The sequence below is a fragment of the Lepisma saccharinum genome, chromosome 14, assembly GCF_977018435.1.
Source record: "Lepisma saccharinum chromosome 14, izLepSacc3.1, whole genome shotgun sequence".
Classification (NCBI taxonomy): Eukaryota; Metazoa; Arthropoda; class Insecta; order Zygentoma; family Lepismatidae; genus Lepisma; species Lepisma saccharinum.
The window spans coordinates 69158739-69183689 of NC_139242.1; the positions used below are offsets into that span (position 1 = coordinate 69158739).

Sequence of the window (24951 nt, forward strand, 5' to 3'; positions counted from 1 at the left end):
ATCCCCTTATCTAAAATTCTTACTTAAATATTTATAACAAGGGATGTAAAAAGCCTCTTGAGAAATGTATGCTGGGAAATATCCCCTTATCTAAAATTCTTACTTAAATATTTAAAACAAGGGATGTAAAAAGCCTCTTGAGAAATGTATGCTGGGAAATATCTCCTTATCTAAAATTCGTACTTAAATATTTAAAACAAGGGCTGTAAAAAGCCTCTTGAGAAATGTATAGTGTTAAATATCCCCTTATCTAAAATTCTTACTTAAATATTTAAAACAAAGGGTGAAAAAAGCCTCTTGAGAAATGTATGCTGGGAAATATCCCCTTATCTAAAATTCTTACTTAAATATTTAAAACAAGGGATGTAAAAAGCCTCTTGAGAAATGTATGCTGGGAAATATCTCTTTATCTAAAATTCGTACTTAAATATTTAAAACAAGGGATGTAAAAAGCCTCTTGAGAAATGTATACTGTTAAATATCCCCTTATCTAAAATTCTTACTTAAATATTTATAACAAGGGATGTAAAAAGCCTCTTGAGAAATGTATGCTGGGAAATATCCCCTTATCTAAAATTCTTACTTAAATATTTAAAACAAGGGATGTAAAAATCCTCTTGAGAAATGTATGCTGGGAAATATCCCCTTATCTAAAATTCGTACTTAAATATTTAAAACAAGGGCTGTAAAAAGCCTCTTGAAAAATGTATACTGGGACATATCCCCTTATCTAAAATTCTTACTTAAATATTTAAAACAAGGGATGTAAAAAGCCTCTTGAGAAATGTATGCTGGGAAATATCCCCTTATCTAAAATTCTTACTTAAATATTTAAAACAAGGGATGTAAAAAGCCTCTTGAGAAATGTATGCTGGGAAATATCTCCTTATCTAAAATTCTTACTTAAATATTTAAAACAAGGGATGTAAAAAGCCTCTTGAGAAATGTATACTGGGAAATATCCCTTATCTAAAATTCTTACTTAAATATTTAAAACAAGGTGTGTAAAAAGCCTCTTGAGAAATGTATGCTGGGAAATATCCCCTTATCTAAAATTCTTACTTAAATATTTAAAACAAGGGATGTAAAAAGCCTCTTGAGAAATGTATGCTGGGAAATATCCCCTTATCTAAAATTCTTACTTAAATATTTAAAACAAGGGATGTAAAAAGCCTCTTGAGAAATGTATGCTGGGAAATATCCCTTATCTAAAATTCTTACTTAAATATTTATAACAAGGGATGTAAAAAGCCTCTTGAGAAAGGTATGCTGGGAAATATCCCCTTATCTAAAATTCTTACTTAAATATTTAAAACAAGGGATGTAAAAAGCCTCTTGAGAAATGTATGCTGGGAAATATCTCCTTATCTAAAATTCGTACTTAAATATTTAAAACAAGGGATGTAAAAAGCCTCTTGAGAAATGTATAGTGTTAAATATCCCCTTATCTAAAATTTTTACTTAAATATTTAAAACAAGGGGTGAAAAAAGCCTCTTGAGAAATGTATGCTGGGAAATATCCCCTTATCTAAAGTTCTTACTTAAATATTTAAAACAAGGGATGTAAAAAGCCTCTTGAGAAATGTATGCTGGGAAATATCTCCTTATCTAAAATTCGTACTTAAATATTTAAAACAAGGGATGTAAAAAGCCTCTTGAGAAATGTATACTGTTAAATATCCCCTTATCTAAAATTCTTACTAAAATATTTATAACAAGGGATGTAAAAAGCCTCTTGAGAAATGTATGCTGGGAAATATCCCCTTATCTAAAATTCTTACTTAAATATTTAAAACAAGGGATGTAAAAAGCCTCTTGAGAAATGTATGCTGGGAAATATCTCCTTATCTAAAATTCGTACTTAAATATTTAAAACAAGGGCTGTAAAAAGCCTCTTGAGAAATGTATAGTGTGAAATATCCCCTTATCTAAAATTCTTACTTAAATATTTAAAGCAAGGGGTGAAAAAAGCCTCTTGAGAAATGTATGCTGGGAAATATCCCCTTATCTAAAATTCTTACTTAAATATTTAAAACAAGGGATGTAAAAAGCCTCTTGAGAAATGTATACTGGGAAATATCCCTTATCTAAAATTCTTACTTAAATATTTAAAACAAGGTGTGTAAAAAGCCTCTTGAGAAAAGTTAAGTGTGTAAGGTTGTAAAGGGACCTGCACAAGGTGAACACAACAGTCTAAAAAGTAATAATAAACTAAAAGCTTCCTCACAGACAGTAGAAGAGTCCAGCTCCTCGCAAAAAAGCTAAAAACATTCTTTGTTGTTGTTCATCTTCATCTTTACTTATTGTTATCCTTGCTGACAGGCACGTAGCCAGGGGGAGGGCTAAGGGGGCTGAAGTCCCCTCCCCGAAATCCTACAAATATCTAATTTAAATAGTGTATAGTGGTAATTAATTTTACTTCCTTAGCAGGATTAAACATTACATCGAAAAAATTTAGTGTACAATAGAGGAACCAGGTTGTATTTTCATATTCTACCATTTAATCCAAAGAATAGCTAAATGGGTCCACAGCTCCCAAAATTTATAGTTTTCTTTGAAAGAGGTCACACATTATAAACTTTATGAGTAATTTTTGGCCGTACCTTTTAAAGACTTTTTCTTGAACGGAATGTGTAAAAGTTAATAACAAAATACAATAACTATGTATTTCAGTACACTAACTGTACAAAATGCAAGAAAAGTAATGGACAACAGTTTTGTCGGACATTCACTCATACGGTGGATTGAGTAACATCGAGTAACAAAGTCTCTCCACTTATATAATAATAACAACAACAACAATAATAAATTTGGATTATTTCTTATTTTTAATAACTTAATTATTATTATTGTCAAATGACAGGCCTATAACCGTGGTAATAATAATTATTGTTATTATTATTTCTAATATCAGTAGCCTGCTCACCTCTACAAAATATTTCTGTCGACGCCTGTGCTGATTAGGGATGAGCCCCCCCCCCCTCCGAAATAAATTCCTTACTGATATTTTGAATATAAACTTTCAGAATCAAATTCGTCGCTCTCGTTTAAATATGGTTTAGTACGTCTCATAGCCACTTTCTTCCCTAAACCACCTTCGATTTCGCAATTTAGTTCGAGTAACTAAACAAAGCATTAGAACCAAGAAGAGCAAGAACTACAAATTTTCTGAATTTTTCTGGGGAGAAGGCGCCGAAAAGATTCGTGCTTCTGATCGTGACTTACGTTCCTTCCCATTCGTTCGAAGGTACGTGGGAAACTCCTATTCCAGTCACGCTTTCAACTACATTTCCCACCTATTCTCTCCTCACCCTCAACCGAAATGTTCGGGAAATTAATAAAGTTATCACCGTGTTAAGTTCATTGCCTCGAGCCATTATCGCGTCGCATTTAATTGCTTTCCCGTAATTAATATGAAGCTTTCCTCACGCAGCGAGAAAATGGAAAAGCTCTTCTTCGCTGTAGGAAATCCCGTTCTTTCCGAGCATTTCATAGAAACTACACGTTATATTTCAATAACTGGCACAATATTCGATTATCGAACTGTAACAATTTCCCGCGAATGCTGACGAGAAATTTTCATCTGGCGCGTGCCTCAAGACATGCAACTCCATATGTGACAGCAGCGGGTCTCAGATAAAGAAAAGAGTGGTTAGAAACCATATTTATAAGCTTCCATCCGCTCTAAAACAATACGACAAAACAGGCACAATGGGGTAAAAGCGAAAGACCTTATCCTTATTAAAGCCTACCCTTAAACCATAAACTAACACACCATCATTTTGTCTGTACAAATCCTCAACCCCTTAATGAAATCATACGACGACAAAATATTAAATAATTTTAAACTGAGCTGCTTTCGGCAGGAAGGGGTCCCCGTTCTGGTCTTTCAGAATAGGATGGAGCGTCAGCGCACCTTACAGCACACAATCAACGATCAATTAATGAGTCGTTCTGCTTTAGTTTTCCTCTTTCTTCCAGAAATGTTACATCAGTAAACTAAATAACAGAATAAAATATGATAAAACAAATTAGAATAATATAGATTTGAAATTATTGATCACGACGATGACAAAACAATTTACAATAAAAATAAATAACTAATAAACAAATACCCACTTTTCGCTTTATTTATAATAAACAAAATTACATAAAACTAACCAACATCGTATTATACATATTACAATTCTGGTTACCCAGAATGAATTTTATACTTCAGGCCAACACCACCATTGTATTATCTTCACTTTATTTTATATTTGTAATATATTATGTATATTATAATTAATAAATGAAAAGAAAGGAGATAGAAACGTGAGGGAACCGTATAAATTCAATGGAACCGATGTCCTCGTTTATTTAAAAGGTACCTGGACATAAGCACATACCCTCAAAAGTATGCGGGTGGAGATGGACTTACTTCCGGGGGTTCCCCCCTCTTAATCCTTTTGTAACAATCTTGTTCATTTATATTCTGATGTTAACTATGCTGTTTACCCTTCCACTATACTAAGTATTATTTTTACCAGCTTTTGTCGTATTTGTTTTCACTTGTCCTACAGAATTCATCTTCTGTATCTCCTACATATTTTATCCTTCATTCATCTTAGAAGTGTTCACCTCTGGTTGTATATGCCCTGAACAAATCACTTTTTGTTTTATCTGCCTCATATTGTATTTCCCTTCTATCATATTTATCGTAAATGTTTTCATCTTCCAACTTATTTATCCTAGATATTTTCAACTTTCTTTTATTTGTGCTAACTTCTTTTGTGTTGAGTTTTTCTTTCTTTTTAAATCCACTTTATGGGCTAATCGGGACTGGACCTACAATTTAAAGTGGGATCTGAAACACTATGTACCTCAACCGGTTATCGAACCTGGGACCCCTTGATTACAAGGTGGCGACGTTACTAATACGCCATCGGGGAGGAACAACTTGTTCTGCATGTGTGTGCGTGTGTGTCCTGTGCAATTTCATCTGTCATAATTATCCTATCCTCTCTCGAATAGTTTTGTGCCCTGTTGTTTTATAATTAAGGATACCATGATTCGATCAGGGTTTTTGTTCGAAATTGTTTTAAATTGTGGTTCCTTCAGGCTAATATGTTAATAAAGTAGACTAGAAAATAACAATATTTGCGATGTATATCTTATGTTATATTTGTCCAAAATTATCTCTCAAAATTCATATTTTGTCGTTTCTAGCCAAGAAAGTTTCAACTTCTGTTGTACTTATCGAAGACATTCCCACTCTTGGGTACATTCAGTTGTGGCATTTTTCTCCCATCGTAGACACGTCGTTGTTACTCATTGCTATCTCCTCTGTCTATAACATTTACTCTTGCCATTTTGATGTATTTGCATTTGGTATATTGCTGGGATTAGGACAAGTTTCTGGATATTTCACTCTACCAATAGAAGATACGAATCGGAGAGGCGGAATTTTCACCATTTCTTTGCAGAAAAAAAAGATCGACGTTGGAAAGTGACTTAAGATCTATCGATAAGATCACGGCACCAGATAGACGTGCCATGGGAGAAAAATCAGTGCAGAACACTAAAGATCCGTCCTTGCCTTTGACTCGAAGAGACAGAGGCGACAGCTGAGTGGTTCCAGTGACTTGTTCCGCTGCAGATAAAGGGTTCGCCTGAGAGGTTAATTAATTTGTGGTTGCTGAGGACACGGAATGAGCGAAAAGCCATTGTTCATTGTTGAGTCTCATACTTTGTTAACTACTAGGCAGATAACGCCAATGTTTTGTTGCGCTAAAGGACTGTATATCAGAGGCAGTTTTAGAAACTTCATTAAATTTACTGAAGGGTCTTGATTGATTGAATAAGATTATTTTACGTCTCTTTTCTGCCACTTTTGGCTAATCGCGACAATGGAGATGAATGGTAATGCGATATGTATGAACTAATGAAGGGACATTCACAAACAAATCACAATTTCTACAGCAGCAGAAGTTTGCTCAGAAAAAAACAATCGGGATGGGTTCTGGTAGGATCATAATATTAACAAACTGTTTGTGCATGGGTCTATTAATATTATTATTATTTCAGTACTGTCAATTCCTAATATATGTATATGAAAAATTTCGAAATCTTCTTGAAGTAATTGTTTTCATATTTCTGCGTATAATCAAAGACCGGCATTTCCAAATAATTTTCGACACAGCATTTTTAACAGAGTGATCGGAAAATTATTTCCCAAAATCGGGATCTGAGTGGGTAATTTCACCCCCCTCCCCTTTTGATCTAAGTAGTGAAACATCGGGGAATTTCTCACGCCACTATGCATTTAGAAAAACTTGAAATGTGTAATGGACTTTTGACTTGCTTCCCAGTCACTTTCAGAAAAAAATTGAATTGTTTTTACTTACTTTGCATGAGTGTTAGTGAATTTTTCGAGATATTCTTATTATTTGAGTTGGTTTACAGTTGAAGACAATTTTCGTTACAACATAGTGCAGTCAGCAAGAAATGGAGAGCACTAACTTTACACACTTTATTCTTAATATTACTATATCGAAAATATTTCGGCGTTATAATGCTCTAGACATTCTTTTTTCTATGGTTTCACTTCCGTTGTATGTTATAACGCTTAACTTCCATAAACGCTCTTATAGAAACTAATAATTCAACCATTATTAGCATAAACTTTGTTATTATAACTCATTTTCTTAAGGTATCGTACATACCATTACATAATTGTAAACATGATATTGACGTTATGTGCATGCCATTGGAAAACCAGAATTAAACTGGTTAAATAGGGAATAAGAAAATGATTGTAGTAATATTCATGAAGGGAGAACGGATCTAAACCCATCCCATTGGTTTAAAAAAAAAACATTTAGCATTAATTAATAATCGCATCAACATTTGATGAAACCAATAATATTTGAAATCGTTTTCTAAATAGTTAGAGATGGTCCACGGACATATTGAATGGTTTTGTATTCTTCATGTAGAATATATTTTTCATTATTCATATCTTCAGAAAAACTGTTTTCATTGTATCAAAACTAAACTGTAAAATGGCAATGACTCGCATAAATTAAAAAAAAAAGTAGGGATATATCTTGATAATAATAATCCGTCACCCAACCAGTTACGGGGTGACATGTGATCAGCACGACGAACCCCCAGTCGTTTGTTATGTTTTCCATGACCGGGTTAGGCTACTCATTCGTAGATCCCCAATTTCCTCACAATGGTGGGTGGCCACCGGTCTCATACACAGGCCGAAATCTCAGGAGAAAAGTTGTAATGCTTCTCCTAGGGGACTTGAACATGCGCGCATCCCACAGTCGGAACCCAAAGCTTACGCTTTAGACCGCACGGCCACGCTGTGCGACATTGTATTTTGATATATAATTTGAAATACTTGAAAACAAAATTCTAAATAACATTATGAAGAATTATATTGTTAATGTAGACCTAGTCAGCGCAAGTCGATGAATGCAGATATTTAGAAATATTGATTCGAAACTGTTTAAGGCAATAATGTAATTATATTAATCAATTTATTATTGGCAAATAATATCAATAATCAATAGTTATTATTAACATTATAGGAATTTAAATTTTACTATTCTCAGATTACTGAATGTTGAATTCCTCCTATTATTCCTCAATAAATAAGGACATGGTAATATTACAGCACAAATGTACATCCAGTTTTTCAAAATTGTATGGCCGAGGTAGCATATCGCGACAGATTTTAAAATTCGGCTAACAACAGTGCAGGAATTTACAATGGCGTGTTTATTATTCTGATTTAATGATACACATGATGCAGAAAACACACAAAAAGTTTTAAAAACACGTACTAAACTAGTTATCTTAAAAAAAAAATCAGTGGAAATTTCCTTAAGCGAACTCGAATTTAAGAAAAATAGAACTGAATTTGAAAATTCAGGCGACATGACGACTGGGTGCCCTGTATTTTCCTACCTGTATTTTTCTACACTCATCATGAATTCTTAAAGGTTGGTCCCTTTGGCATTTAAAATTAGAGTAGCACCCCATCCCGAGACGTCTAATAAAATAAATCATCAGTTAAGATAATAGTGATCACCCTGCGTAGAGGACATCGAATAGTAACGACAAACCTTCAATGATTACAGAAGAAAGTCACGACATAAAGTTGATATCCGCCATATTGACACAACCCCAACTCTTATTATAGTATTTATAACATTGTTTCTGCTTCAGTATAATCACAAGTCTATAGAATCTGCATTTCTCCACAGGGAGAGCAATTAGCACAGGGACTGACGACATCCGCTCAGGAGATGATTTTCAAGTTGCTAATTGCGCGTTTGTAGGCGGTCGCCGGGCGTTACGGAGCGCTTAGCAACTAAGTCGGGCTAAGTAGGTAACGGTAGATTTACTTCCTGTGAACCCGCACTTCCCCTGCTCACCTACGAGGTTGCTTTAATCTGAAGTTATATCACGTGACCTTAATATTATTTCATGATTTGATGAGTGACGATCAGGTTGGTTGTCCGTTTAATGTCACTATCTGTCAGGGGAGTCGCTGGGTAAGGGTAGGAGAGACCCACACACAGACAGAGATTGAAGGAAAACGAGAATGCGACATGCACATAGAGAGACAGAGGAAGAGAGAACGAGATGGTCTCCGTGGCTCAGTGGTTCGGGATCAAGGTTAAGATGATCCATTATTTTCAAACTCCTGCACTTGCTCGCTGAGTTTGCGTGTGCTTTATATGCAGAGAGAGAGAGAGAGAGAGAGAGAGAGAGAGAGAGAGAGAGAGAGAGAGAGAGACAGACAGAGAGAGAGAGACAGAGACAGAGAGAGACAGAGAGAGAAAGAGAGAGACAGAGACAGAGAGAGAGAGAGAGAGACATAGACAGAGAGAGACAGAGACAGAGAGAGAGAGAGAGAGACATAGACAGAGAGAGAGAGAGAGACATAGACAGAGAGAGAGAGACAGAGACAGAGACAGAGAGAGAGAGACAGAGAGATAGAGACAGAGACAGACAGAGAGAGAGAGAGAGAGAGAGAGAGAGACATAGACAGAGAGAGAGAGAGAGAGACAGAGAGACAGAGACAGAGACAGAGAGAGAGAAAGAGAGAAGATAGAGAGAGAGAGAGAGAAAGAGAGAAGATAGAGAGAAAGAGAGACATAGACAGAGAGATAGAGACAGAGAGAGAGATAAAGAGTCAGAGACAAAGAGAGAGAGGGAGGTAGAGACAGACACAGAGAGGGAGAGGGTTCAAGGAAAAGAGAATGTGAGACGGAAATAAAATATAAAGGGAAAGAAGAAGAGTTATTGAGAAAGATTGTGAGACGCACACACGGAGGAAGAGAGAGGGGTAGACAGTAAAAGAAAGAAAAAGGTGAGACCTAAACATAGAGAAGTGATAGAAAGAGAGAAAGGAAAGCAAGAAAAGGAAATAGGAGAAAGGAGAGAAACTGAGGAAGAAAGGGAGAGAGGGATTAAAAAGAGACGAAAAGATGATAAAAGAGAGAGAGAGATAGAAAGAAAGAATATTAGTAAAGTGATCACTGAAGCCGAGCCCATCTGAAAATCTCCATCTCGCTTTAAGACTGTGACACAGCTATGTGTGTGTGTGTGTGACCATTTGGTTACATTGCAGATCAATCCAACAACAGGCGTTGGCATCAATTTTACGTCTAATCGGCGACGGTAGCACAAAACTGGTGGAGTTACGTGATGAATTCCTACCTAGCCTTTTCACGGTTTCATACTTGTGAAAATCCAAATTGTGTGCGTCTCAAAAATGACACACAAACATAACATTATATTTCACAATGACGTGGATACAGGGATAATCTGCAAAGATTTAAATCAGAGGTCCTAGGTTCGAATCCTGGGTAAGGAGTGTTCGATTCATTCGGTAAAGTGCAAAAGGTAAAGTGCTCCCCTGTGCTTAGCACCACGCCATGAAGGCGTATAGGGGGTGTGGGGGTAACGCCCCATTCATTCGGTAACGATTCATTCAGTGTGCTCCATAATCCATTTTTATCCAAATCGTCTCGATTAATCAAAGGACTTAAGGACATGGTAGTAACATATGTTATTCTGATATAGTCATGCTATTTAGTGATGAAGTTTGTACTTCCCCTTCTCCATATCTTCGAAATGCTTTTGGGAACTTCAACAACCAGTTTGGGGAAGAAGTTTAATTCAAAAGTAGTGCTGTAAGAGTGACCTAAGACAGACAAATGTCAACCTTTGTTCCACGTAGTACACTTCGGTAATAAACTGCATTTGTGCAGGCCAACGGGGTTCTGGCGTCTGGACATACAGCCTCTGTAGGGTTGTGTGTTGCACTTACATGTGCCGAGTGCCCTTTACAATCTCAATTTTTAACGTGCGTAACGAGTTGGCTCTCAGAGGTGTGTGTATATATATATATATATATATATATATATATATATATATATATATATATATATATATATATATATACCTTATGTGTGATTCTAGTTAGGGACTTAGGTGCAAATAGCCTAATTGTTGACACACGCCAAATTTTAATTTCAATCAATTCAACAGTGACAGGGAGACAAAGAAGTGATATTTCCCTGTTGAAGGGAAAAGTAAAATTCCTGTTCGCTTCACAAAGTTGCATCTTTCTACTTCGTGTAATTGTACCTACAATACATTTTATAAGCTGATATTTCCACTTCTGTACTAGTACTAAACGCGCGGCCATGAAATTAGGCTCGAGACAGAAGTTCGCGTTGTTGCCAAGTCGGAGCACAACCTCGTGTGTTCGGAGTTTTTCGAGAATGAAATATCTCGTTGTAGAGTTGGTGTTTGTAATCTACCTGTATGTGATACGAACTGATAGTATTTGCTCGAAAGGTCAGGGGTGACACAAAAGTGCCCCGGAGAGAGGTTGGTCTGACACTCGAACTAGGCAACGTAGCACGGTTGACGTTGTCACACAGTGGGCGGGAACCAGCGACTTTTGTCCAGTTCTCGCTTTGCTTTTCCCATCAGTGATGCCAACCGTAGGGAAATGTCTCTACGCATAGGGACTTTGCACTATATTTTGCCCGCGTAGGGACAGATTTTGCCAAATGAGGGAAAACGTAGGGACTTTTTTCAATGTTGGAAAATAACATTTTATTGTGCAAAGGTGCAAATCCCCATCAGAATTTTGGAACATGTTATCGGTTACCAAGAACTTTGAAGGCAAGTTATTTTTTGAAAACATTTCCACTCTCGCGAAAATAGTGCTAACATTACCAGATTCTAACGCAGAAACGGAAATAATATTTTCAATGTTAAGTGATACAAAAACAAAAAAAGATGAATAAAATGGGACCAGAATTCTTAAATTCTTTGCTAGTGATAAACTCTTTGCTAGTGATAAATTCTTCCCTTGAGGTACGTGAAGAAGACTGCAGGATATACAGCATCACCAACCAACATCTATCTCTTCACAGCAGCAGCATGTATGACTTCAAATAACATAATCAACAGTAAACGACTCACCGTTATTCATAAATTGTGGAAGCATCGAGCAGAAAGATTTGGTAAGAAAATGTGTATATTTTATCTTCTGTCTTGCATGCTCATGAGGTGGTGTTTTTTAGTCACTTTACTTAGCGTAGTTACATTTGGTCAGTTGTAGGGACATTTTGACTACCTCTGTAGGGACATTGCCGAAAAGTGGTTGGCAACACTGTTTCCCATATGTGGAACCAGCACAATGCTGCCCAGCCGCCTATTTTCATGGTCGTGCGTTTAGTTTCATATTTCTAGCTGTAATAGTTCCTGAAACATCGTTTGACTGGTTGGACGAACACAAGTCATAATAAAAAGCAGACGTTGAATATTTAACAGCATTCTATCACAGCACCCACATTGAGGTATTGTTGTTCTTTTTGTCCATTCCATATTTGGAGCGTTTCTTTATTAGAGCCGATTAGCTCAGTCCGAACACGTCACCCGGAACTGCAAGCTCCATTCTGATTAGCTCCGGTGCATAAAGCGGAAAAGATGTACCCAGATTTGCCGAATGAGGAAACTACGAGGTCTTAACAAGCGGTTGTGTATGGTGATGGATATTGCTGTAAACTCGGTGGCATATACTTAGTTAACATATGTTGTCACCCCTTTCATAACTAACGTCACTAATACAGCAGTACTAATCAACGAAATCCTAATAGAAAATTATGTTATTGTCATTCATTTGTTCGTCTTATTGTTTATTGGTTAATTTTTCTGCCCAGGTGCCTCAGGGAGGGTCACTTGCTGCAGATGGAGTAAGGGAAAACTGCGTACCTTTTTATTCGTATCGCTGTTCTGTTTTTTTCCCTATATCCTCTATCTAGCATTCTTTTCTCTTTTCTCAGCATTAGCATCTCTTTGTTGGTGCTTACTTCCTCATTTTGATCAATTGTAAGCTTCTGTTCTCGTAGTCAGCATTTTGCAGACTAACGACGCTCTGACGTCTGGACTTTGAGTCAGTAGCAGCTTGTGTTGTGTGCTGTCCACTTGTGCTTGCAATTGGCCGTTCATCCATTTAATCTTATTACAAGTCATTTCCATCTTCGCGATTAGCCAAAAGTGGCATAGAAGCGAAGTAAAATAAAGCGAATCAATCTTCTTGATCATTTCTTTCCCATATTTTTTTCCAGTTCTTGTCCCATTTATTTATTTATTCTCTCCCTCTATGTCTAATTCTATATGATTCCTTTCTCTCTTTCTATTTACTGCCTCGCTTCTTTATGTCTTGACTCCCTATCTCTCCGTGTCTATCTCGTTTATTTATTTCTCTTTCTCTCCCTCACTTTCTCTTTATTTCTATTCTCTTACTCTCTATTGTACCTTTCACATTTATTTGTTATGATGACGTTAACATGACGTCACAATATTCTACTCGATTTTAACCCATCTTAGAAATTTTCCTGTTTTTTAAATAACCGATATCTCCAGTAAAAATTATGCTCTCTAACATGGGCCACAAGTAGAACAAACAGAGAGCTATATTGCAAAGTTAACGATAGTAATAATTACTGTGAGCTTCAAATTAAAACTTTAGTTTAGTCTGAGCCACGAAGTTCTATCTCATAACATACAGAGGCTACTCGAGTCTAGACTTCTCGAAATTCGAGACGAGACCTCTAGATATTTGTCGACACGAGGACAGACCTCGGTAAAATTGAGACTAGGTCGAAGTTTGGTGTCCGAGACTGTCGATTTCATTCGAGACTTCGGAATGAAAGCCGAAAAATCGACTCGGAGCAAATTAACTTTACTATCCGACTTCTTCGTCCATAGCAAACGGACATACCAAACCGATATATACCTGCGCTTCGTAGCTGCATATATTCAGGATATAATTCCGTTTCTCGGTGGTTCGTAGCGAGGAACAAGATGTCAAAATACATAGAAACACGTTATTAAGAAAAGTTGTTCGTGCGGTGACATGCTGCAGATGTTGTTCATAACTATATATTTCGAAACGAGAACGAGATGGTTGTCTGTAAATCGAGACGGAGACCGAGAGCGACAGAGGCACTTGTAACTCGAGACGAGAAGTCTCGTCTCATATCGATACGATCAGTGAGGGCACCAGATGAACCAGGCCACTCCGCTCAGGTTACTGTCCCAAAACAAAACAAGAAAAACTTTCAGAACAAATATGAAATTTCTTATATGTTACTTTGGGGTATATTAAACTTCTTTAATTTTCCTTTTCATAAATAGAAATTGTATTTACTTTTACTGCATGAAATATATATTTAAAAAAATATTGAAATCAGGAACATTATTTTGACTTACCCTGAATATAAACAATGGTAGTGGGTCATCAAGAAAATCGACACAAAATTGCAAAATCGTTTCGTTTTCAGATCATAAAGCAGCCACACAAAGTTTATGAATGAACAATGCTTATTCGTTGACGCACTATACATCATTACTACAAGAAATTTCTTTTCCTTAATTTTCTCAAGCAACTTGTATTACTATAATTATGCGTGCATGAACCTTACATAACCATACGCATCTGGCATTGCTTGAATAATCACAATGATCCTTCATCGCTTCTATTATCTGCTCTTTATTTTTAACAATGTAAAAGTACAGTTTTCAAATTTCTTTTCATAAAACAATTAATTTCTTCGCTTTGTAATTAATACTGTCCCATTACGTTTGTGCAAATTAAAATTGACACAATGGCAGGTGCGAAAGTAAAATTTAGTGTGTGAACACGTATCGAAGGATTAAGCGGGTAGGTTTCGGTGTTTTCGTAACCGTAAAGTAATTAGAATTTGACTCTTTTATCATAACACCATCGAAATTAAAACACTAACGCTGAAATCTCTGCGAAAAATGCAATATATACGGTCCAGACTTTCTCAGAGTTCAATAATGTAGTTACGGCGACATACCGTATTCTCCCATGTTAACTGGTTTACCGCCGTTAAACCAACTTCTTTCACATTACATAGAAACTTCTGAAAAATTTGAAGTTGTCGGAATTCTGTTCTTGTTTTACTTGCAATCCTGCATTTGCGTTTTATTTCTATTATATCTATTTAATATGTATTAAATATATACAATAAATAAGAATTGTTGCAGTAAACCAGGTCAATTTTTTAGAATTTGTCGAAGAAAGTGTAGAGCCAGCAACAATTATGTCGCTAGAGAAACACAAGGAAAGAGTTATCTACAATGTTTCTGTTAAGTGACAACGTATGTAAAAAATGTTGTGCGTGAATATTGTCAATATTTAACAACGATATGTGGAAAGTCATCGACCATATCATTGTGAAACTGAAAAGTGTAAATGGAATTGTCTTCAACGCAATTGTCCATATTTAGTGTGTGTCGAAGTTCAAATTAACGATAGTTTCTTCATTTCTTACAGAAACCAAATGATTTGTTTAAACTTTACTCAAACTTTGTGCAATGTGAAAACTGGTATACCTAGAAATAACTTTAAACTATCATAAAAGTAGGCCGAGTCTGCTGCCACGCACGTGTCAGCAGTAAGAATAAGCTTCAAATTTGCCACGTAATTCGTCTGCTAAGAGGATGTTACAGATCTTAAGAACAGATTGAGACAAGAGAAATGCAAGTTTATGATTAGTGGGAATGAATGTACAGGTAATTTAGAACCCTTTCTTTAGAAAGCATTTAGTGATATTATTTTAATGCTAACAGAACCTAACCTAACTACGAGAGCATTTACGTTTATTATTAGAAGAATGCTAAGGGACAAAATCTTAAAACATTTATGTGAAAGTAATCGCTACAACTTCACAGTATGTGTTACAGACGTAATTGCATACATAGCATGATGAAATCACGATAAGACAAAGACCGAGTCTGCTGCCACGCGCATCTCTTTTGAGGTTCCAGCAGAAAGCAGTAAGGTAAAGACTGCAAAAGAAAGACCCCTTGACGATCATGTAGCTACTCCCGACCAAAATCATTTACACTCACTGAAAGGAATGGATTTAAAACCATACTCAAAGCATCAACCGTATCATACTTAAGCACTAGACCTGAAGCAATTGATTTCCGAATCTGTATAAAGGAGAATAAACGAGGGCATTAAAAGTCCATTACATAGGGTAAGAATTGACAATATAGAGAAAGTCTGTAATTCACTTCCTACTTCTTATACTCACTTCTTATGCACTCTTGGTGACGTATCTGGAGTTACGATTTGGGGGTCGTGTGTTAAAATTGTACATTTACGTGTAGAAGTTGTAAAATAACGTTGTTATTTACCGCGATAATTCTCCATATGGCGTGATCCGTAGTGATGAAACATTGTTCGTCGGTTACGTGCTACAAAACTAGAAATTGCTTATTGAAAGTGATCATTGGCCCACAAACCATTAACGGAAGGTTAGGTTAGGCAAGCATAGTTAATAACATTTCGTTCGTAAAACTACGCGTATACACCTATATAAAAAAAATCAATCGGCTTTTTTTCAAATTTCCAGACGTGACCCCCAGTTTTTTACAACAGATTCGTGATTAGGAGACCATAATTAGTTAGTATACCGAAAATTAACAAAATTCAACATTTTGTTCTTAAAATTACGCATATACACCTCTATATATATATATAAAAAAAATTCAATCGGCTTCTTTTCAAATTTCCAGACGTGACCCCCGGTTTTTTACAACAGATTCGTGATTAGGAGACCATAATTAGTTAGTATACCGAAAAAAAAATTGGAGAATTTCTCTATATTGTCAATTCGCTCCTAAAATAGTATTACCAAAGATATATGGACTAGTCAGTAACGACACAATTGGAGAATATGATATAATATGGCGATGAGAACATTGTTAGATAAGTAAAACCATAAAGATCACGGTGAATTGAATATATGGAATGAATGACTGAAGATCGGATTCCAAAAAAAGAATCCAGCAGGGTCTACCAGAAGAGACAGAGGTAGACGAAGGCTAGGGTGGGTTGGTGACGTCATGGTAGATCTACAGATAGAGATTACGAATTGGAGAGAAAAAGAGATAGAGAGGGTTAGTGGCTGACAGCAAAGGAGACATGGCTCAAGGGCTGTAGAGCCAGAGGAGAGAAAGACAAAGAAGATTAGAATTAATAAAACAATTACTTTCACTGAAGTATGACAATTTCTGGGAAACTCAATGCTTCTAGATTTATTTTTCATTCGTCTTTAAGTCCACGTTAGGTGCAGAAAGGCTAATTGTAACTAGACCTACAGTTTAAACTGAAATCCGAACCACAATGTGTCTCGGCTAGGTATTAAACAGATCAAATTTTCAAAGTACGTCACTCTGTTGATGCGTAGCCTGAGTTCAAGTATCTTAAACTTGAATGTAAACCTAACGGCAAAAGAACTAGTAGACAAATTGTCCATCAACATTTTCATTCTGTTTGCTTTCCACAATATGATGATCATGAATTGATATAACAACGTCAATAAGTAGAGGACAACGCCTGCTTCGCATCAACAGAATATCATTCCTTAAAACAACACAGGAAGTAGTGATGAACAATTTGCCTATTATCTTTTGCCGTTGGTTGTACAAGTAAGAGGATAATGTGTGTACGTACCAGGAAGTCCATTGAAAAGTGAGTTTCCTAGACTGTCATCATCAAAGTCGTCAGACACACGCGATTCCGATCTGGCTCTGGCAGCCACTCTTCTCTTCCTGGTCTTTCGTCCCCCGTCCGAATGTCTTTGAGCATCCTTGTCCGTTCGTCTTCTAGCACCTTCGCCCTTCCTGGCTTCCGGCGTCTTGGTTCTTGATAGCACGGGCGGTACGTCAACCACAGTGTCCGAAACTTCCGGACGTCCGGCGGACGAGCATGACGTCTCCGAATCGGCGGCGCCCTCGGACGTCTGGGACGCTCGGAAGGTGCCGTCCGAAGACGACGATCCGGATTCGAACGCAAGGCTTCCGGCCGGGCTCGACGCGTCGCTAGCCGTCGTGAGGCTGTCGACGCTCAGGCAACCGGGATCGCCAACTTCCGTTTTCCCGTGCATTGCTTGTGCTAAACGTCCCGCACTGGTCAGCAACAACACTGCATCCCTCCCCCAGGGATCTTTTGCCCCATTGCACAACACTCGCACACTCCCGCACTGCTTTGAACTTAAAATCCTGACGTTTCGCACATTACCCAGCTCATTCGTCGATCGCGTGAGTCGAACGGGCGCAGGAGATCCAACCAAAGTGAGCGCCGAAACCGCTGCTTCGCTTGTGCCACAGCTGACGGCGCGCTTCCAGTTTCCGCCACCGCGAGGCGCTGCGGTCGCGGCCCGTGACATCGTCCGCTCCTCGGTTCCGCTACTGGAAGGAAAAAAAAGCATAAAACGTACGATAACAATTAGGTCAGTCAGGAACATGAAAATTCTAAAAAGGCATTTAATTAGCAATCTGTATGTTTTCAAAGACCGCGAAACGTACAGCCATCATCTCTGCGCCCCAGTTGCTACGCGTTGCTTACGTCACAGCTGCACGAATATAATATTCATTACCTGTCTGCTGTTACAAGAACGGACATTCGTCAACAGTAACGCATAGTACTTTTTCTCAGTTTTATTAATAACTTCATTTTGACTTTTAATTTCTCTTGTACAGTTAAGACAAGCAATGGACATTAACCTACCATTCGAAGACACTACTACTCTACTGTAGAAACAGTTGGAACTCAGTTCAAGCAATGTACAGTTAACGCAGTAGTACTGTTTTCAAGCCGGAAAAATTAGCTTTATGTGATGGTCATGGCAATTGACATCGCAAGAAAACTAAATGTGGTAGGTGGGAGGTCACCCCCGTCCTTTACTTAAACTTTCCAAGAAAAAAGTCAAACTCAGAAAAGGTTTCAAATTATAGGAGTGATTGCTAAAGTAATTATGCCGATTTTTGTAGCGGAGTGATTATCACAGCGCGCTGCGACGCCAGGGGTCCTGAGTTCGAATTCTGGCCTGGGCATTGTGTTCTTTGTCATCACTAGACTTCGTATTTTAGGCTTTTAACCTATTTTTTCCTTTGCAGGTAAATGAGAAATAAAAAGTTACATCGGCGTTTGATTAAAAAACGCAACAACTGATAAAGTTTTGTAGTGCCTAAAATAACCTATTTTGCTTGTTAGAACCTATTTTTTGTTTTTGGTGCCTAAATCAAACCTTATTTTACGTTTTTATATATTTCTTAAGGTTTTACATTCTTTTTACATCACACAGAGTTATTTTTTCTGTTTGATAATGAAAAAATTAATGACTAACTTGTTTGAAACATATTCTCTACCGATTTCTCTCAAGTCCATAATGTTTTCTGAAGCTCTAAACAAAACAAAATTTTTGGCGCCACTGTTGCCTGCACAGTCCAAAGTGCAAACTTCTGATCCGCTTACTTTTGGTGCTTTCTAGCATACAAATTTGCACCATTGACTAAGAATCTGTTCAAAGATAATTTTCATCATATAAGATTATTCTCACAGATAAAAGACGGGGTTTTGTCTAAGGATGATATGAAAAACATTGTTATGTATTGTGCAGGAAATTATACATAATTCATTTATCATGTCGATAAGTAACTTTTGCTAACAGTACAAGAATTAGTATTACAATAATTAGTGGATAATTTTAAAAATGATGCATAGAACTGAAAATTTGGTTAGAAAATTACTCTTTTTGATTGTTACATATATATCTCACGGTTCCTTTGAAATTTTGTTTTTAACAATTGTACCTAATTAGTATTTTTCAGGATCTTTGAACCATTTTAAGTTTTTTGAAACCTACTTCAGGATTTTTTCTCTAATGTAATATTTTTGGAACATAATGTGACAGAAAAGAGAAGTAGAATAAACCATATCGACCAAACATAAATTAATTATGGCTATCCTGGCACGCCACTGGTTATAAAATAGAATATGGAACACCTACTAAACACTAATTAAAACTGAAATTTATATATTTCATCTGCCATCATAAATATAAGGTTTATGCTTTTTCTGTAATAAACTGGACATCACCTTAGAGAGGAGGGAGTTGACTGATTCAACCCTCTCATTGCTTCCTGACGTCCATGCTTAGAAATGATAATAATGACAACAAAAACAAATGCAGGGGATAAGGGGTGACCTTCACTGAAGGCATTGCCAGCAGTGGCGAAGCGTGACATTTTTACGTCATGGCAAGACTTGCCAAACGTCAGGGTCAATCTTTCAACCGGGTGGGGGGTAGGGGTGGGGGGCATTCCTACATTGATAATGATGATAACAGTGTTCGTACATGACGTGTGAAGTAGAGATGGTCAAATCCATTTCTTTTCTACGGAGTATATGATCGTAAAATAAGGAAGACAAATTTTTCTTAATAGATTGGAAAAATTGTTAAACCTTTCTCTCCGAAATTCGAATTGCCTCTGAAATCCCGGGTAGTGAAATTTGCGAATCAAGATTGACAAATTTTCCAGAATCCTGATATTTTTGGCCATCCATTGTGTGAAGGTAATACAGGGTCATCCGTTTGGGATGTCAGAAAAGTAAAACGCTATGAACTAGAAACTATGAACATTTATTGGTTGTAAACGGTACAGACATGTGTAGGAGAGTCGGGAGTTTATGCCACAGCACATTAGCACTCAACATGTCCACCATCGCGCATGCGGCACAAATCATACCGTGAATCCATAGCGCGCCACGTGCCACGCAGCATTTCTGGAGTGATTTGCTGAAAGGCAGCTGTAATCATCTTCCGTAGGTCAGCAAGATTCTGTGGTCTTTGTGCATACACGATTGACTTGACGTAGCCCCATACAAAAAAATCTGGAGGGCTTAGGTCAGGGCTATTGGCAGGCCATGGGATAGGTCCACCACGGCCGCACCAGCGATCATTGAATATCAGGTTCAATCGTTCCCTCACTGTGAGAGCCCAATGCGGTGGAGCACCGTCCTGTTGATAGATAATGGTGTCCGGTAAACCGTCTTGCTGTAATTGAGGGAGCACATACTGCTCGAACATGTCAAGATAATTGACGGCGCGAACAGTCTCCTCCGCAAAAAATAATGGTCCATAGACTTTCTCATAGGTCACTCCACACCACACATTCACTTTCGGGCTGGGTCTTTCCAGTTCGTATGAGACATGTGGATTTTCTGTTCCCCAGATAATGCAGTTATGCGTGTTTACTCGCCCACTCACATGGAATGTGGCTTCGTCCGTGAACATCCAACGTTTTAACCATTGATCGTCACCTTCCTGTCGCTCACACATCATCGTAACAAACTTGAGTCGATCGTCGTAATTCCGCTGTGTCAATGCTCTATACATGCCATCTGCTGATTGCACTATGAACTACTGCTGCGTTGTCTCGCGGAAGTCATTGTTGTAAACTCCCATCTTTGCCATGTACATTACCGCAAATTGCATCGATACATATACAGTAACATAAAAGCTACAGCGTTATACTTTGCTGACATTCCAAACGGATGACCCTGTATATCTTAGGAAAAAAGTTCTGTCTGAAGTATGTCTGTCACCTCGAGAACAAAAATCTTGATCAGTCTTTCATTTGTAAGCATAGTAAACACAAAACAACAGGAAGTACTTCGTGTTTTGTAAAGCAAAAACATTTTTTTTCCGAAATCGATATTTGAACCGCAGGATCCAAGAAAATTAAAAGGAGAGATACTATGAAGGAAATACAATGGATCCAGAACTTCTTTTTTCCAGTTCTTTCCAGCACCGAACGTGAGGAAATTTATGCTTTTGCTTACTTATATTATTTTTATACACCATTAATTTATTGTATTCTGTGTAAGTTGTGTTGCGATGCTCTTCAATAGCTACGTGTTTTCTCTATTAAAAAAAAAAAAAACAAGAGCGTTTCATGCTCTACAGTGAGAAGTTTCATCTTGATGACGTCACAGAAACCCTGTCGTGTTTGTAAACAAGGGGGCTTAAAAAAAGGTATCTTATGACCAGACCTTCAAGAGCAGGGGAAAAGTGGTCGAAGGACCTTGGATTCGCAGACCTACTGCGATGACCTGGTCCGCCTGACACCATTGCACTCAACAGGAAACGTAGCGGGGCGGTTGGGCACGGGGGGTAGGACTGGGCTTTCCTTTCGATGCGCTACACTTACCGAATCTCTTGCGTATTTCTAGCTGTTTCATGGTGTCACGTGACTATTATCTCTTTTTTAAAATATTTGCTTTGTCATCGCCGCATCTCCCGATAGCCGGACGCCTCGCCTCTGATTGGCAACCCCACTTCCACGTAGTACACCCTGGACTGCAGTTTTGAAGGCTAATGAGACTCTGTCGCTTGAATCCTCTGTGGAGTTTGTGTTGTGTCGTCCATATATTGATTTGATTGTCCTTTCATGTTATGAGCCAAAAGAGCAAGAAATGCGAGCATTAAATAAACTAAACCAACCAATCAACCAAAAACAAATGCATAATAGCACAAATCGTGTAGGCGGACCTTATTAAAATTGGAAATTTGCGTGGGAATTTTTTAACAGCGAAAAAAGTAGTATGTTTCACTATGCTCCAGAACTGCACGAAGTCTGGACCAGATTCGGGAAAATAGAATAGAACTACTTTATTTTACTACTAAAACCCTATAGCGCTACAGCCCAATATTGGGCCCTGGCTTAATTACCGACTGCTGGCCTCCTAACAAGCGGGCCACCAGGTGGGCGTGGAGATCTGCAGCCAGACTACGGGGATAGGTGGTCGGCCCGACCAAACCCCAGCCGTTGTAGGACTTCGCGACCGGATTACGCTCGCTCACTCACTCGGAGCTCCCCAATTTCCTCACGATGGTGGGTTGCCACAGGCCCTATACACATTATTTTACTTCTACTAATAGAAAATAAACAGAACCACTTTCGTCTTTCTCGGCGAGGCTTCTTATGCCCTGGGCTCATTCATTTCTGTTGCACTAATCGCGATAATTGATCGATTGGATTGGATAAGTGATGACATGATGAGACTGATGGCGGGACACTGACAAAGAACAGACATGTCCAGCAGGCCCGTAGCCAGGCAGGGGCCAGGGGAGGTTCAGCCCCCCCTGGAACTAGCGTCAGCCCCCCCTGGAACTAGCGTCAGCCTTCCCTGACACCGTCATCAGCACCCTTAACATTAGGTAAAACTATTTTGTATAATTTGTTTGCAGTGAATAGTGAAAATGTAGACAGCTCACAACTGTAAGGATAAATCCACAGCAGCAAATCCACAGCAGCTATTACATTCGCTCATCTTGATTATGAGCTCAAGTCTAATTAGCTGCAAGTATTTAGATGATTATCTACACTTTGTAAATTCCTTCAAAGGGGAGCTTCTTTATCTGTACCTTGACTGTCCCTGTTGCGACCTCCCGTTTAGATAAAAATGTGTGACTGTCATCATGCAAATTCCCTTCGCATCTGCATCAATGGTCAACAGCTCCCAAGTTTTGGGAACGAAAAGGAGTTTCATTGCTTCGGCCGGGGGTAGAATGTACTGTAGGCACTATGATTGAATATTGTGCGTAACATCTAAAGTAGTATGGAGTGTGTAAGGAATTATACACCTGATAACCTGTGAGCCTCCCCTGGAGATCAATTCTAGCTACGGGCCTGATGTCCACGCCCTGATTCGAAGCCGCGACCACTGGCGTCTTAGAGAACTGTGCCAACCACTCCACCACGGAGGTCGGCGAGGATGAATGATGATATGATGAAATTCATGAAGGGACATTTACACTCATGCCCAGGCTGGGATTGGAACTCGGAACCCCGTAGCGCGCTCTGTTAACTACTCCATCACGGCAATACGATAAGGACGACGTAATTGAATCGAAATACATCGCTTCCTGAGTCCTATCTGAAATGCGTGGGGAATGCTATCCTTCCTTTATTACTAGAGGCATGCAAATTTCGTTTTTGGCAAAAACACTAAATATGAAATAACATGCTGTAACGTTCATTTTTCATGTTTCTGAAAGGTGTGAGATGCATTTTCCTACCCTGTTTTATCACGAAATAATGCGAAATGAACTGCAGAATGCGAAATATACTCTTAACCACGAAATTTATAGTTTACATACCGACGCGACACTTTCTCAAGTCTGCAAACAATTCACGGAAAATTTATTAATTCTGCTGTAAATATTTGAAAAACCAAAATGGACCCCTTTACACAGGAATAAACTTAATACTCTGGTAACTACATAAATGTGCTATTAGAAGGAATAAATTTATTTTGTGTAATAAGTGCAGTTTTGAAATCAAATTTAGGATTATATTCACAATTTTAAAACCAAAATGTCATTTTATATAACACTTTTGATGTGATTATTCAGCGCTATAACACCAAAATTTTATTTTATTTACAGCTTTTGAACCCGAAATCGACTCTGTTCTTGTGCCGAAATTTTGCTTTTTTATTTACCAAAAATATGTGCCTCTATTTATTACCCTCCACTTGCTTCACAAAGGATTATCTATATATTATTCTTAGCCTAACCTAATAACAGAACGCGTGAAAAATAAGAACAGGCATTGTGGGAAAAGGCAAGTGCGTCGCCATTTGTTTGTGAACTCGACATTCGCAGGAAGATTTTGAATGCAAATGAACGGTGTTGGCGTGAGTGAAATTATCGATAGAAGAAAGTGAGAAAAGTAAAGAACATTAAACATAAAGTGAAAGTGCGTGGTATTTTAATATCGGGAAGCGTTTCTGGCGCCAAACAAAACTTCGTGGAATACAAAGGGTGCATTGTCAAGAGTGGTCGAACTTTATGGAGATTTACAGGCGGATATGCAGCCGCATGATGATACTGTTCGCAATGAAAAACAATAATATGCAAGGAGAAATCAACAGCCGGGTTTATCAAAGTAGCTAATTTAACAAGAATGTACGGACCTACATGACGTTATAACTCGCTGAATTGTGCACGTGCAAGGATCCAAAACACTGTATTTTTTCTTATTTAGTATAAACTAGCTGATTACCCGGCGTTGCCCGGATATTTATTTATCCCAATCTTGTATTAGACAGGAAAATAATGAATTAACTATAGTGTAAAATGTAACTAATTTTAAATGTGATCGTGAATGTCACCAATTAGCTTAGCGACTCCGAAACTATGGATTCGACACTAATCTAGGTCATTTGTGGCATTTTATTTTTCACCCCATCTCCTCCCCCCCCCCATGCCGATAGGTGATAAACTTGAATTTGAACCGCATTGGGAGTGTCATGAAAACTATGGATTCCATTCGCAACACAGCCTGAATGTTAGACAACCCGAGAAGCACTATCGTTGTGCTGGATTGCATAGAGTCACGGATGTCTGTTTGTGCGGAATTTAATATCGGTCGTTCTTGATTATCTTTACATGTCACTCCTTGCCACCCCACACCTAGGAGTGCCAGGGGTGTCTTACCCCTACAGTATTTATTTCCAGGTTGGAAGTGATACGT

At 38.0% G+C, this 24951-nt stretch overlaps 1 protein-coding gene across 1 annotated transcript in view; it reads right to left on the reverse strand.

Moving 5' to 3' along the window:
* Positions 1 to 24951, reverse strand: part of LOC145998994 (uncharacterized) — a 157901-nt gene that overhangs the window by 96428 nt on the left and 36522 nt on the right. Inside the window, exon 2 of the mRNA XM_083135847.1 lies at positions 17081 to 17817. Coding sequence (XP_082991973.1) covers positions 17081 to 17795 — 715 coding nt within the window. The 5' untranslated portion in view covers positions 17796 to 17817. The remainder of the gene's footprint in view (positions 1 to 17080; positions 17818 to 24951) is intronic.